Source organism: Propithecus coquereli, unplaced genomic scaffold, assembly GCF_000956105.1.
Source record: "Propithecus coquereli isolate 6110/MARCELLA unplaced genomic scaffold, Pcoq_1.0 Scaffold222, whole genome shotgun sequence".
NCBI classification, from domain to species: Eukaryota; Metazoa; Chordata; class Mammalia; order Primates; family Indriidae; genus Propithecus; species Propithecus coquereli.
In genome coordinates, this window is record NW_012147412.1 from 3164394 (window position 1) to 3175669 (window position 11276).

Sequence of the window (11276 nt, forward strand, 5' to 3'; positions counted from 1 at the left end):
TTTAGTTAATTAGAAAGACTTTAAAAGCATCATTGTTATAAAGATATTCAACTTTCACGCTAAAATCTGTGCAAATGTCAGTTACAGGTATCGCTCTATCTCATTTCGTGGGAAGGAAAACTAAAGAAACAGAGTTAGACTGTTTACTTACACCACACAAGTGAGTGAGCCAGAACTAGACAAGCCAACAAAGAATTTGACAGTGTATTTGAGTCTTCTATTCTTCGACCCTAAGTAACCCTTCTCTTCACTACCAGAAGGCATTTATGTATTAAATCTGCACAGAAAAACTGTACTATACAATATAGAGAGAGCTAAGCAGGGACAATTCCTACTCTGAGGGTATTTACACGACAATAAAACACAGGATTTGTGCAATGGTACTTGTAGATATTCGACATTCGATTTTCTGACAGAGAAAATGAATAATTTACACGGTATTCAAATACAATGTAGCTGTTGTAAGGTAGTGGATGCTAAGAGAAAATCTGAAGTTTCTTGGTAAGACAATCATGGAATTTACTTCAAAAAGAGGAATATAATAGTCACGGAACTGAATCAATTATATGGATAATAACTTGTGGGGTTCTTTTTCCTTAAATCAGAATCCATGTAAAGTCAGCATACAACCTGGGGGTACGGCAAGAATATTAAACTCATGTGTTTGTAACACAAAAAAATTAAAAACCCTTGTCCAAACCCACATGCTTCCACTTTCCTTTAGCTATAGATAGCAGCCAGTAGAAAAGGGAACAGCCGATTTATCGGCAGTTTTGTAACACTTTGGCCTATAATTTATTTTTATCATAGCAGCACTACCTTCATCTTCATTTTATTTTACCTCTAAGGTTTACAACAAGAAAATCACTTGAAGATCCGTGTAGAGCCTGGCTTATTTGAGTGGACAAAATGGGTGGCTGGGAACACATTACCTGCCTGGATACCTCCGTCGGAGTTAGCTGCAGCCAACCTGAGTGTTGATACAACCTACAGGTAACCCTTGGAAACCACTACGTCCTGAGGCCAATGTAGAAATACTTTCTACACCATCACCAGGCCAAGTTCATAAAGGAGATGAAGTGACAGACATCACCTGCAGGCAGTTGTCCATGTTGGTGGAAGTCAAACTATAATTTGGGAAACCAGAACCGGAGAAAATCCAGCATTCCTGTGTGTTTGGCATTAGTGTGAATTAGATAACCAACCCCCAACACCCTGAGTTGGATTTTCCTGGCTTTTATTATATCTAGTTCAGTGTAATAATAAAACCATTTTATCTTCCAAAAATAATCACCTGCTCAGGATGATGCAGTTGAGAAGCTTGCCAGGAGATGAGGGAGATGACAATGTCTTGCCTTGGATTTTCACTTTTAATTTTTTAAAGCATTTTTAATTCTCCTTATTATCTTCATTTATTACTACTATAACCCCAGAATGCAAGCAAGCCATTTTTATATAGGAGAGAGTTCAAGTGGCTTGCCTAAAGTTATACATACATTGAGTGACCACACATCATAATAATAATGGCTAACTTTCACTGCTCACTTTCTGCATGCCAAGCATGGTATTAGTATAATACGCTTTGCAGTGGTCTCCTTCCTCTTCTTTTGCTTTTTCAATTAGACCCACCTGTCTGTGCTGGGATTTTAAAAAGTGATGGTAGATTGCACACAGGCGAATAATCCACAGGTACATAATTAAGAATTATCCACTAATAATAAAATTATACTAACTATCCAAACTCCACTCAGGCATTTGTAAAATCTCTGAGGAGGAACAGATAGTCACAACAATTACAGTGGGGAATTAAGTTCGTATTTCTTAGGGCAGAATTTAGAACAAGTGGCCAATATAAGCAGAACTAACTTCCTTGTGATGCTGTTGACCTTTTATTTCAAATATCTACCCAAACCACATATGAAGCAGCATGCATTTCTGACTAAGGTAGTAGAGAATATCTTTTTTTCCATACTCATTTTTTTGCTCTGCAAATAAGACCTCAGATAACCCCACTAATTAATTGTGTGTTACTTTTTCTTATCTTAAAGGAGTTAGCATTCCTCAAAAATACAATTAAATGAATCAATAAGATCCCCTACTAAAACATGTCACATTTTGTTCTATCCCCTCTATGGCCACTATTTTTCTGTTCTTTAGGGGGAAACAGCAACAAATTGTTGTCCCCATGCCAACAGACATCATCCCTCTGGCCCGGATAGAGGGGGAGTTGCTGCCAACATCGATGAAGTGACTTTCATCACTCACCACCAGCCCCACCCAGGCCAACTTGGGCCAAATGTGTCTGCAGTTCCCCCCTTAGGTGCATTCTGCACTGCTTCCCAGGCTGACTTACAAAGGTCTCCAGATCATTCCAGCCGAGCCTTTCCATGCACACAGACTCACACCCACCAGCAGTGCAAGCAGAAGGATGAATGCGGGAACCTGGAGGTCAGGACACAGGTCTTATTCCAGATTTTCTTTTCCTTTCCAGCAAATCAAAATTCAATTCAACCATTTCCTATTAAATATTTGGTGAGGGAGTTGGGAGAGGAGATGAATCCTCTAATTCTATAAATTAATTGAGAAAGCCAAAGTTAAATCATGCTAGAGGGACAGCCCTAGAGTTTAACTCCCTATGAAATTAGTGATGCCAAATGAACAAGCCTTTTGAAGCAAGTAAGTGGTGCCCAAAGGATTGAAGACATGTGGTGCCAGGCAGAAGGGCAAGCCCTGAGAGCCAGGGTAGTATGAGTCAGGCAAACCCTGCTTAAAAAGCCCTGCATCCTTGCAACAGGGGTGGACAGAGAACAGGACAGAGGCGGGACAGGTAGCCAAGTTAGGGAAATTAAGCAGGCTGGTGACTAATATGTAGGCATCATCCACAGCAAGACCAGCCTAGGGGCTGGGAGTGAAAAGCAGCCCCAGTCTTGGGGAGCTGGGCCAGAAGGAGCAGGATAGAAAAAGCAAAATACAGACCAACTGGGCAAGGCTTCAGAATAGGGCCCTGACTGGGCTAAGGGGGGACTGGCGGAGGGCGTGGATCTGGAGTGGTAGAGGGATAATGAATCAGACTTTGGTGTGGAGCTCAAGGCAGAGGCCTGAGTTATAGCCTGGACCAAAGCAGGTTGGGGAGTAGAGAGTGCACCAGGGAGGACACTGCTCTGGGGATGATGCCACCTGAGAACACAGAACACTGGGTTCTAGATCTAGTGGGCACTGGGAAGCCCACCTGGCTCTGAGGGCAGTACAAGGGCCCTGCAGGTTGGCTAGCAGCATGACAAGTCCTGCTAATGAGGCAGGAAAGCTTTGACTGTGTCTCATGCCCACGAGGGCCAGTCAGACACTGGAGCCATTCATAGGTTCAACTTCAAGGTTGCTGGGAGCAGCCAAAGGCAAGAACTGATCAGAAGGAACCAGATCCCAGCATCTAGCCCATTCTTCACTCACATAAATCTCACACACTGTGATGTGGTCTCGCCCTTGCAATGACTCCATGGGCCATACAGAGTGGCCTTTTGTCACTGTACCTGGGAGCCTTCTGGGGGACCAGGTGACATAAGTGGTGATGGAACTGGATGAGAGGGGGGATGACGAGAGAAGGCAGGGGAAAGAGTTTGCTCCAGAACAGCGAGATACAGCCCTGACAAGTGGTGACTCACGTCTCTACCTACCCCCAGGGTGCTGTGGGAGTCACAAGGTTGTTCCCTAGGAGAAATGTGCATGCTGAGAGAATGTTAGAGAAGGGCAATTTCTCCTTCAAATGGGACGGCATCCTCCCTATCTGGACAGTAAGCCCACATGCGCAGAAGTACAGCCTTAACAGGAACACAGCCAGGCGCTGCCCAGGGTGAGGGATAAGCGCACAGATCAGATCTCAGACCCAGTTCAATTCCAGGCACTAACAATTGCTAGTGGTGTGAGCGTGGACAAGTGAGCTGCAGCCTTTCTGAGCTCTCGTTTCGTCATCCACAAACTTGGGATTTGTGAAAGGGCCGCGGGGAGGATTACACTGAAAGAATGCAAGTAGGACACTTGCACAGAGCCTGACACGTGGGAACCTCTCGGTAAATATTTTTAGCACTGATAGTAGCAATTCTAATGTATTATGATCAAGATGCCATGTGAATTCTCTTTAAGAACTCACTGCCACCTCTGCCATGCACTAAACGCCCAGAAATGAAAGACAAAATAAGGAAACAGAAAAGTGAAAAGACATAGTTGTACTCAAAAACAAGAGAAACATCTCGTGGACCAGAAACCACAAAGAAACTAAATAGTTAAAGCCGGTAGAAGCAGGCTGGGCCCTGTGGGCATTGGTGACTAGGTTTGAAGACCTGCAGGGTCACCAGGACAGGAGGCCCCACTTTGATCGTACTCTTAAACTCCCTTATAGATCATGCCATAATTATCGTTTACATCAATAGGCTTCTCAGCCCATCCACACGCAGACAGCTCCTCAAGCACAGAAACTGGGCTCTCCGTCTTATGTCCCCTGGGATTCTGCTAGTGCGAGGTGTATGGTCTATGTTCAAAATAAGAGAGAAAGAAAAGGAAAAGACTTGGGAAAATTGCCCGTGGTGGCTCACGCCTGTAATCCTAGCACTCTGGGAGGCCAAGGCAGGAGGATCCCTTAAGGTCAGGAGTTCAAGACCAGCCTGAGCAAGAGTGAGACCCCATCTCTACTAAAAAAAAATTTTTTGAAAGACTGCTGAAAATTGTGTAAGCTCACAAATCAGATGGATTTAATGTCTGTTTTTAAAACCTGTCTTTGCTGCATATAGTGTGTAAGGCTCCTGAAGAGAGACCTGGGAAATGCCTGCTGATCTAAGTAGGTAGAGAGGTCTCATCTCTGCTTTGCTGTCTATTAGCTACGTGACTAGGACCACCAATAAAAGGCTATGTTATCCTGAGGGTGAAACATGCACTGAAGTCTCATTTTTCAGCTAGACATTGTGACACCGTAACATACAGCCTTTGTTTCTGTACACTTCAAAATAGTGGAAATACTTTTCCCTATACCTCCCTATTTTCTAGGGAAATGGATTAACAGATATGTTAGAACTTTAGAAAGGTCTTGAAATAAATGTTTAGAGTGATATCCTTCTTTGTCTCTAGATCACAATGTTTTCATTTCCTTTGTTCATTTTTCTATTACAGACCTCACATTCCAGTCAGCAAATTAGTGGTTTCAGAATCCTATGACACTTATATCAGTAGAAGTTTCCAAGTAACAAAAGACATAATAAGTGAATGTAAAAGTAAAGGTAGGTGATAGTATCTTGGACTCCATGTTTAAATATGCGATCATTTCTCCATCATGCTTAATAGGCTATTGAAGACATTTCAATTTGCTTTGGCAAACTTGCTTAATAGGAAATAAATGTATTTCCAGACTCATTTCCAGATACTTTCACATTGAACTTGTATTCCCTGAGTACCTAAAATGGTAGATATTTCAGAAGAATACACAAGACTTAGTCACTGTATTCAATAACATAGAGTCTGCATTACAGCTATTCATTTTGCACCCTGTGAAGGAGATTTCCTCTTTCAATTTCCAAAAGTTCTCTAGCATACCACTGTTTTTCCTATAATTGATGCAGGAGCACAGACACCCACACACAAACACATCTACACAAACACACCTACACAAATACACCTACCGTCCCTGCTATCACGAACCAAGAGCAGTGTTCCATAAAGCTCAAGTCTTTTTGCTATTGAATTTCATAAACCTTGAGCTCAAATATTTAATGATATGCATGACTATAAGTTTTTTAGTGAAAAAGGCAGATTGCATAAGAGTATACACGTTCTCAATGTCCTTTTTTTAAAGTTAAAATATTTATATTCATAAGGCAAAGACAGAATTATATATATGAACTTAATAACAGTAGATAGCCCTAGGCAACATAATTATGGATAATTCCCACTTTCCAATTATCACTCTAAGCCACTCACGACCATAAAGGTACACAACATGTTCTGTCAACTAGAAAGTTTCAAATTCTCACAATTCAACAGTGGCAACATTTAAAACCATATTAGAAGGGGTGGCACAGAGAGCCCTATGAACATAGAATAGTTCTGTATCTTGATTGTGGTGGTGGTTACACCAATCTACACATGTGATACAATTGCATAGAACTGTATACTCACGTATATATGCAAAGGAATGCTTGTACATTTGTTGAAATCTGAATAAGCTGTGTGGGTTGCACTGTGTCCATTCCCTGGGTTTGATAATATGCCATAGTTATGCAAGATGTTACCACTCGGGGAGGCTGGGTGAAGGGTGCATGCCACCTCTCTGGTGTGCGTGTGTGTGTGTGTGTGTGTGTGTGTGTTTGAAACCTCCCATAAATTTATAATTATTTTAAGATAAAAAGCTTCTTGAAAAAAAAGATTAGGCTGCCTTAACAATAACAAAGCATTTTCAAAATATTGTTTGGGAAGTTGTCTTCCTGCATGTGTTTGCCCCTCTCCGGAACACTTAGCTTCCAATATTTATCACGTATGTCTTTACAAAAACGATCTTCCCATTCCTTGCTTGTTCCCCCCAGGAAATAACATTCTGATTGTGGCCCACGCATCTTCCCTTGAAGCATGTACCTGCCAACTTCAGGGCCTGTCACCTCAGAACTCCAAGGACTTTGTACAAATGGTCCGAAAGGTAATTCATTCTTGCATTTGTGGGGCCGGTGGTGCCTAGTAGTTTTATAACAGTTCAATGACTGGCTGATAGCTAAGTTCTTTGAAGCATGTGTTTATGCTGAGCTGGGAAAATTCATTTATTGATTCACTCAACCAAGATGTATTGAGTGGTACTCTGTGTAAGGCACTTTATTAGACCTTATATAATAGACAAAATGTTTTAGAGCTAGTTCCAGCTTCTAAGAGCTAAAATTTAGGGAGCAGCTAAGAATTATAAGCTGTCTGAATTTCCCTGAGGGACCTTGGATTGGATAAACAGAGGTGAGTCCAAAACACAGCGTCTAAAGGATCAGCTCGAGGTAGGTAGGTAGGCCAAGGATTGCAGCAATTTAAAATGATCATACTGAAAGGCAAAGCCAGGAGCAAGGCAGCAAGACAGAAAACCCATGAGGCTGACCTACACATCTGGACTCTTCGTTTTCGTGCCTGTTGTTGAGGCTTTCTGGTCAGCTACCACCCACACACTTCCCTTCAGGCGAGTTAGGTACTTCCTTTCTCTGCCACCAGGGAATCTGGTTCAAGCTCAATTGCAATTTTTTTCTCATCATTAAAAAGCTTATTTATTCATCTGCCTTTCCCATTAGTCTGGAAGCTGCTGGAGGGCAGAGATTTTTTTCTTGTTTATAGACCCAGCTCTGGACACACACACACAAGTGAGTTTTGAAATTGCCATGACTACTGAAGTTAGGGAAGGCACAGCCTCTACTTTGAATGTTACAGATCCACATGGAAAAAAAAAAAAAAAGCAAGGTTAAAACATTCAAATTTTTAAAAATTGAATATTTTTTCCCATTGTGTCCAAGTATAATTTCATAAATGTTTGACCTGCCTTTTTCTTTTTTAATTGAGACAGAGTCTCGCTCTATTGCCCTGAGTAGAGTGCAGTAGTGTCAGCCTATCTCACAGCAACCTCAAACTCCTGGGCCTCAAGCGATCCTTCTGCCTCAGCCTCCAAAGTAGCTGGGACTACAGGCACATGCCACCACACCCGGCTAATTTTTCTATTTTTAAGAGAGACGAGGTTTCGCTCTTTTGCTTAGGCTAGTCTCGAACTCCTAAGCTCAAGTGATCCTTCCGCCTCGGCCTCCCAGAGTGCTAGGATTACAGGTGTGAGCCACCACGCCCAGCCTGAGCTACCTTTTTAACTTGACTTGCAATTAGGAATTACCTCTTGGCACCCTAGCATTATATGTGGGTTTTTTTTTCATTTTCTTTTCTCCTACACTATTAAGCAGCAATCTATAAACAATTACTTAATTGCACTAGGAGAGCTCATCATTTAATCGATCCTTCTGATGAATCCTCTCGCAATGTAAATACTCTTCCCTCTAATATATCAGTTTTATCCATTTCATTTTTTTATTGATTATTGAAGGGAATGCATTTCTACAAATCTCCTGTTCATTCCTGACTCTTATTCTTTAGGGCCACCTGAATATCTTTGTGTCTAGGTGAAAATTAAAGAATTAAACCTTATCTTCTGTCTTCCCTTTCTTTACTACTCTTGCCTCAGATCCCATACCTGGGATTTTGTTCCTGTGAAGAATTAGGAGAGACGGGAATATGGCAGCTGACAGATCCACCTATCCTTCCTCTGACCCATGGACCAACTGGGGGCTTCAACTGGAGAGAGACCTTGCTCCAAGAATGAACCACAGGGGTGAATGAGAAGAAAAGGGCTTTTGGAGACGTGTCTTTCTGTTGTGTTCAGTAACAGTGGGAAAATCTGCACCACACTCCAAGTGGACAGCTCAGAATAATTTAGCATTTTTCTTTCATGCTTAAAATTCTTATGATGAGACCTTAAATGAGAAAAAGACTTGATTCAGAGAAATAAAAATCATTCTCTCTGTACTCTTGCCTAGCTAACGCAGCTTTGGAGAATTGTCTTCCTGCATCCGGGCACCTGCTGCAGCAGAGGACATTTTCTGCCTTCCACCTATGCACGGCTAAGAAGTCTCACTCCTCCCAAAGGGAGCTGCCAGCCCTCTGCAAGGGCTGCAAGAGGAAAGAGTATGCCCAGAATCCCTCTGGGGGAGCATTGAGCTGCCAGTTTGGGAATGGAATTTTCTTTTGAACTCCATTTTCCAGTTAGGCAGAGCCAAGCTGAGGAATCCTTTTAAGGTTATTAGAAAATATGCCCTGAAGAGAGTTGTTCTTAAGTTAAATATCAAATTCTACCCTCAGTAGACCCCATACACCAGTGTCGCTGGCTCAAGACACCTGCTTGAGGATGCTGACATTTGCCTTGGCACCGCCACATTTTCTCTACAACGGCTGGCCCTTCTTGCTACAGCCTGTCCCCATTGCTTCTGTCTGTGAAATGGGGAGACAAAGCACTTTTGGATACTCAGGAGGAAGATAAGATAAAGGTGTGAAGTATTCAATCACAGATGCAGAGAACTTGCAAAATATACAGTGACTTGGAATTACCCATATTGTAGCCTAACGAGCCACCGCACTTCTAGATCACCATTATTTGTTTGCCTTTGCCCCTAGACTGTAGACTATGTTAACTGGTTAAGGATTTTGACCTTTCAAAGGGATGTATGTTAGATACAGTACTTAGTTAAAAGAAGCTCATTCTGTGCAATATGGACATCTTTACAAACCATATCAAGGGTCAGGTTGTTGGACACTTGCAGTACATGTCAACCACAACAGAACATCCACAAATGCATCAATTATACCAGGGATGTATAATGAAGTCAGGGAACTAATTTAAATGATGACAGTCACGACTGCACTGCTACTTGTGCTATTGGTTTTTGTTTGTTTTTCTATGATAATTTAAAATATATCAGTAGGGCTATTTAGAACATTTGGAAAGCCACATCCTGTGGTTTCTCAATACACCTACTTCCTGCATTTAGAGGGAGTTTATTTAAAAGAAAAATAAATGACAATCAAACCAAAACTTCAGTTATCAATGTCCATTTAATTGTGTGACTAGTAGACTGTTGATGGCCACAGACAAGGGTCTTGTATAGTATAGTTCACTCTGTAGACTATGTGTGCAAAGTGAAATCCCAGCCATGTAGAGAGAACATTAGTTAGTGTAAAACAGATCTATACATGTTGTAGCAACATGGAATAAATTTCAAAACCCAGATACATAAAACATGGTATATAAAAATAGATCTATGCTTGTATTTAAAACTGGAATTTGGTGGCCCCTGGACAGAAGAGGCAGTGAAAGGATGCTGGCTATAGATGTTAATCAGCAAAAGGTGAATGGATGTATTTTTTCAAGTCACTTAGAGGGAAATATGTCATGAATTTTACATTTTAAGAGACAGATCGTGGTTTCTTTGAACATTGCACAGTGATCCAGCTTCTGGGTATGGAAATGCCCCTGTGCTGACATGTTTATATAAATGTTTTAGCTTTAAAATGTTTTGGAGGGATGATTACTCCCATTAAAGATCTTAATAGAAAAGTCACATTACGGCTAATGTAATGTTAATACCATTCATTCTTCCGGTATTTGAAATGAAGCAAATACACGGTTTAATTAGATCTATTATCTTTATTAGGTACATAGCAAATTTCTGTGGGCTCTGAGTGCTTGGAATAACACCTCACAACAGATCTCCTTGAAACTGTAGCTGCGTGTTCTGGGCAGCATCAGTACTTGTAGAAAACACAGCCCAAAACTGGCTCTCCGCTCCAACTCTCCCGGTTGTCTCAGTCTTGTGATGATCTGATAAATCGGTTTGACTGGGTTACAATTGGTTGTCCTTAGTCCAATATGGACACAACCTTAGGCAATGGTCTGTGTGAGCAAAAGCAGGCAGAGATCTGAAATAATATTCTGAATAATTAAGTGCAGGAAAGAGTTTATTCCTAGGCTTTAATTATCCAAATTACTTACCAAAATGGCCCGCATGATCGGAATTCCCATTAAATTCTCATGGCACATTTCCCTATTTAAGAAACTAAACTTGGACTGCAACTGAGAAATTCTTTGGAAAACATGTTGAATCTATGTATAACACAGGGAACAGACAACTCTTATTACCCGATTTTATATCATCCAAACATACTAGGTTGATATTACATCCTGACGTTGAGGCCGGTTTTTTTTAATCTAAGCAGATGTTTATTAGAATAAATGATGTGTGGGGAGTGGAGAGGGAAGGAAGGACAAGAGAGGAAGGAAATGCCAGTTGAGAATCAAATGGTTTCTGGTATAGAGAAATTTTTTTGTAATGTAGAAAATTATCTGAAATAAACTAGGTGAGATGAAATTACCTGAAGGATTTAATCTGGGATTTAAAGTCTGAAACAGTTTCCTGCTTCAAAAGTATGCCACGTCGATCTGCTAATGCCCCAGTATTATTATTCATAGATAGGACTTTGCTTTGCAGGATTTTAAAATGCCACATCCATGTGGACTAGAATAATTGGCACATTTTAATGCACAAGCTGGGGGTTTCAGTTTCCCAGGCTCTCTTCACCATTGCTGTGTTGGTAGCTAGGAGCTTATTGCCTCACCCCAGTATGGAGTTCAGATTCCAGTGTTTCCCTTCACATTCGGATTTGTAGAATCTGAATGGCTG

General features: G+C 41.3%; 1 protein-coding gene across 1 annotated transcript in view; it reads left to right on the forward strand.

The window, feature by feature from the left end:
- The window catches only part of UBASH3B (ubiquitin associated and SH3 domain containing B), a 138624-nt gene extending 128993 nt beyond the window's left edge, over positions 1-9631 (forward strand). The window contains exons 11-14 of the mRNA XM_012644918.1: positions 849-993; positions 5158-5264; positions 6564-6673; positions 8228-9631. Coding sequence (XP_012500372.1) covers positions 849-993; positions 5158-5264; positions 6564-6673; positions 8228-8365 — 500 coding nt within the window. The 3' untranslated portion in view covers positions 8366-9631. The remainder of the gene's footprint in view (positions 1-848; positions 994-5157; positions 5265-6563; positions 6674-8227) is intronic.
- The last annotated feature ends 1645 nt before the right edge of the window (positions 9632-11276 follow it).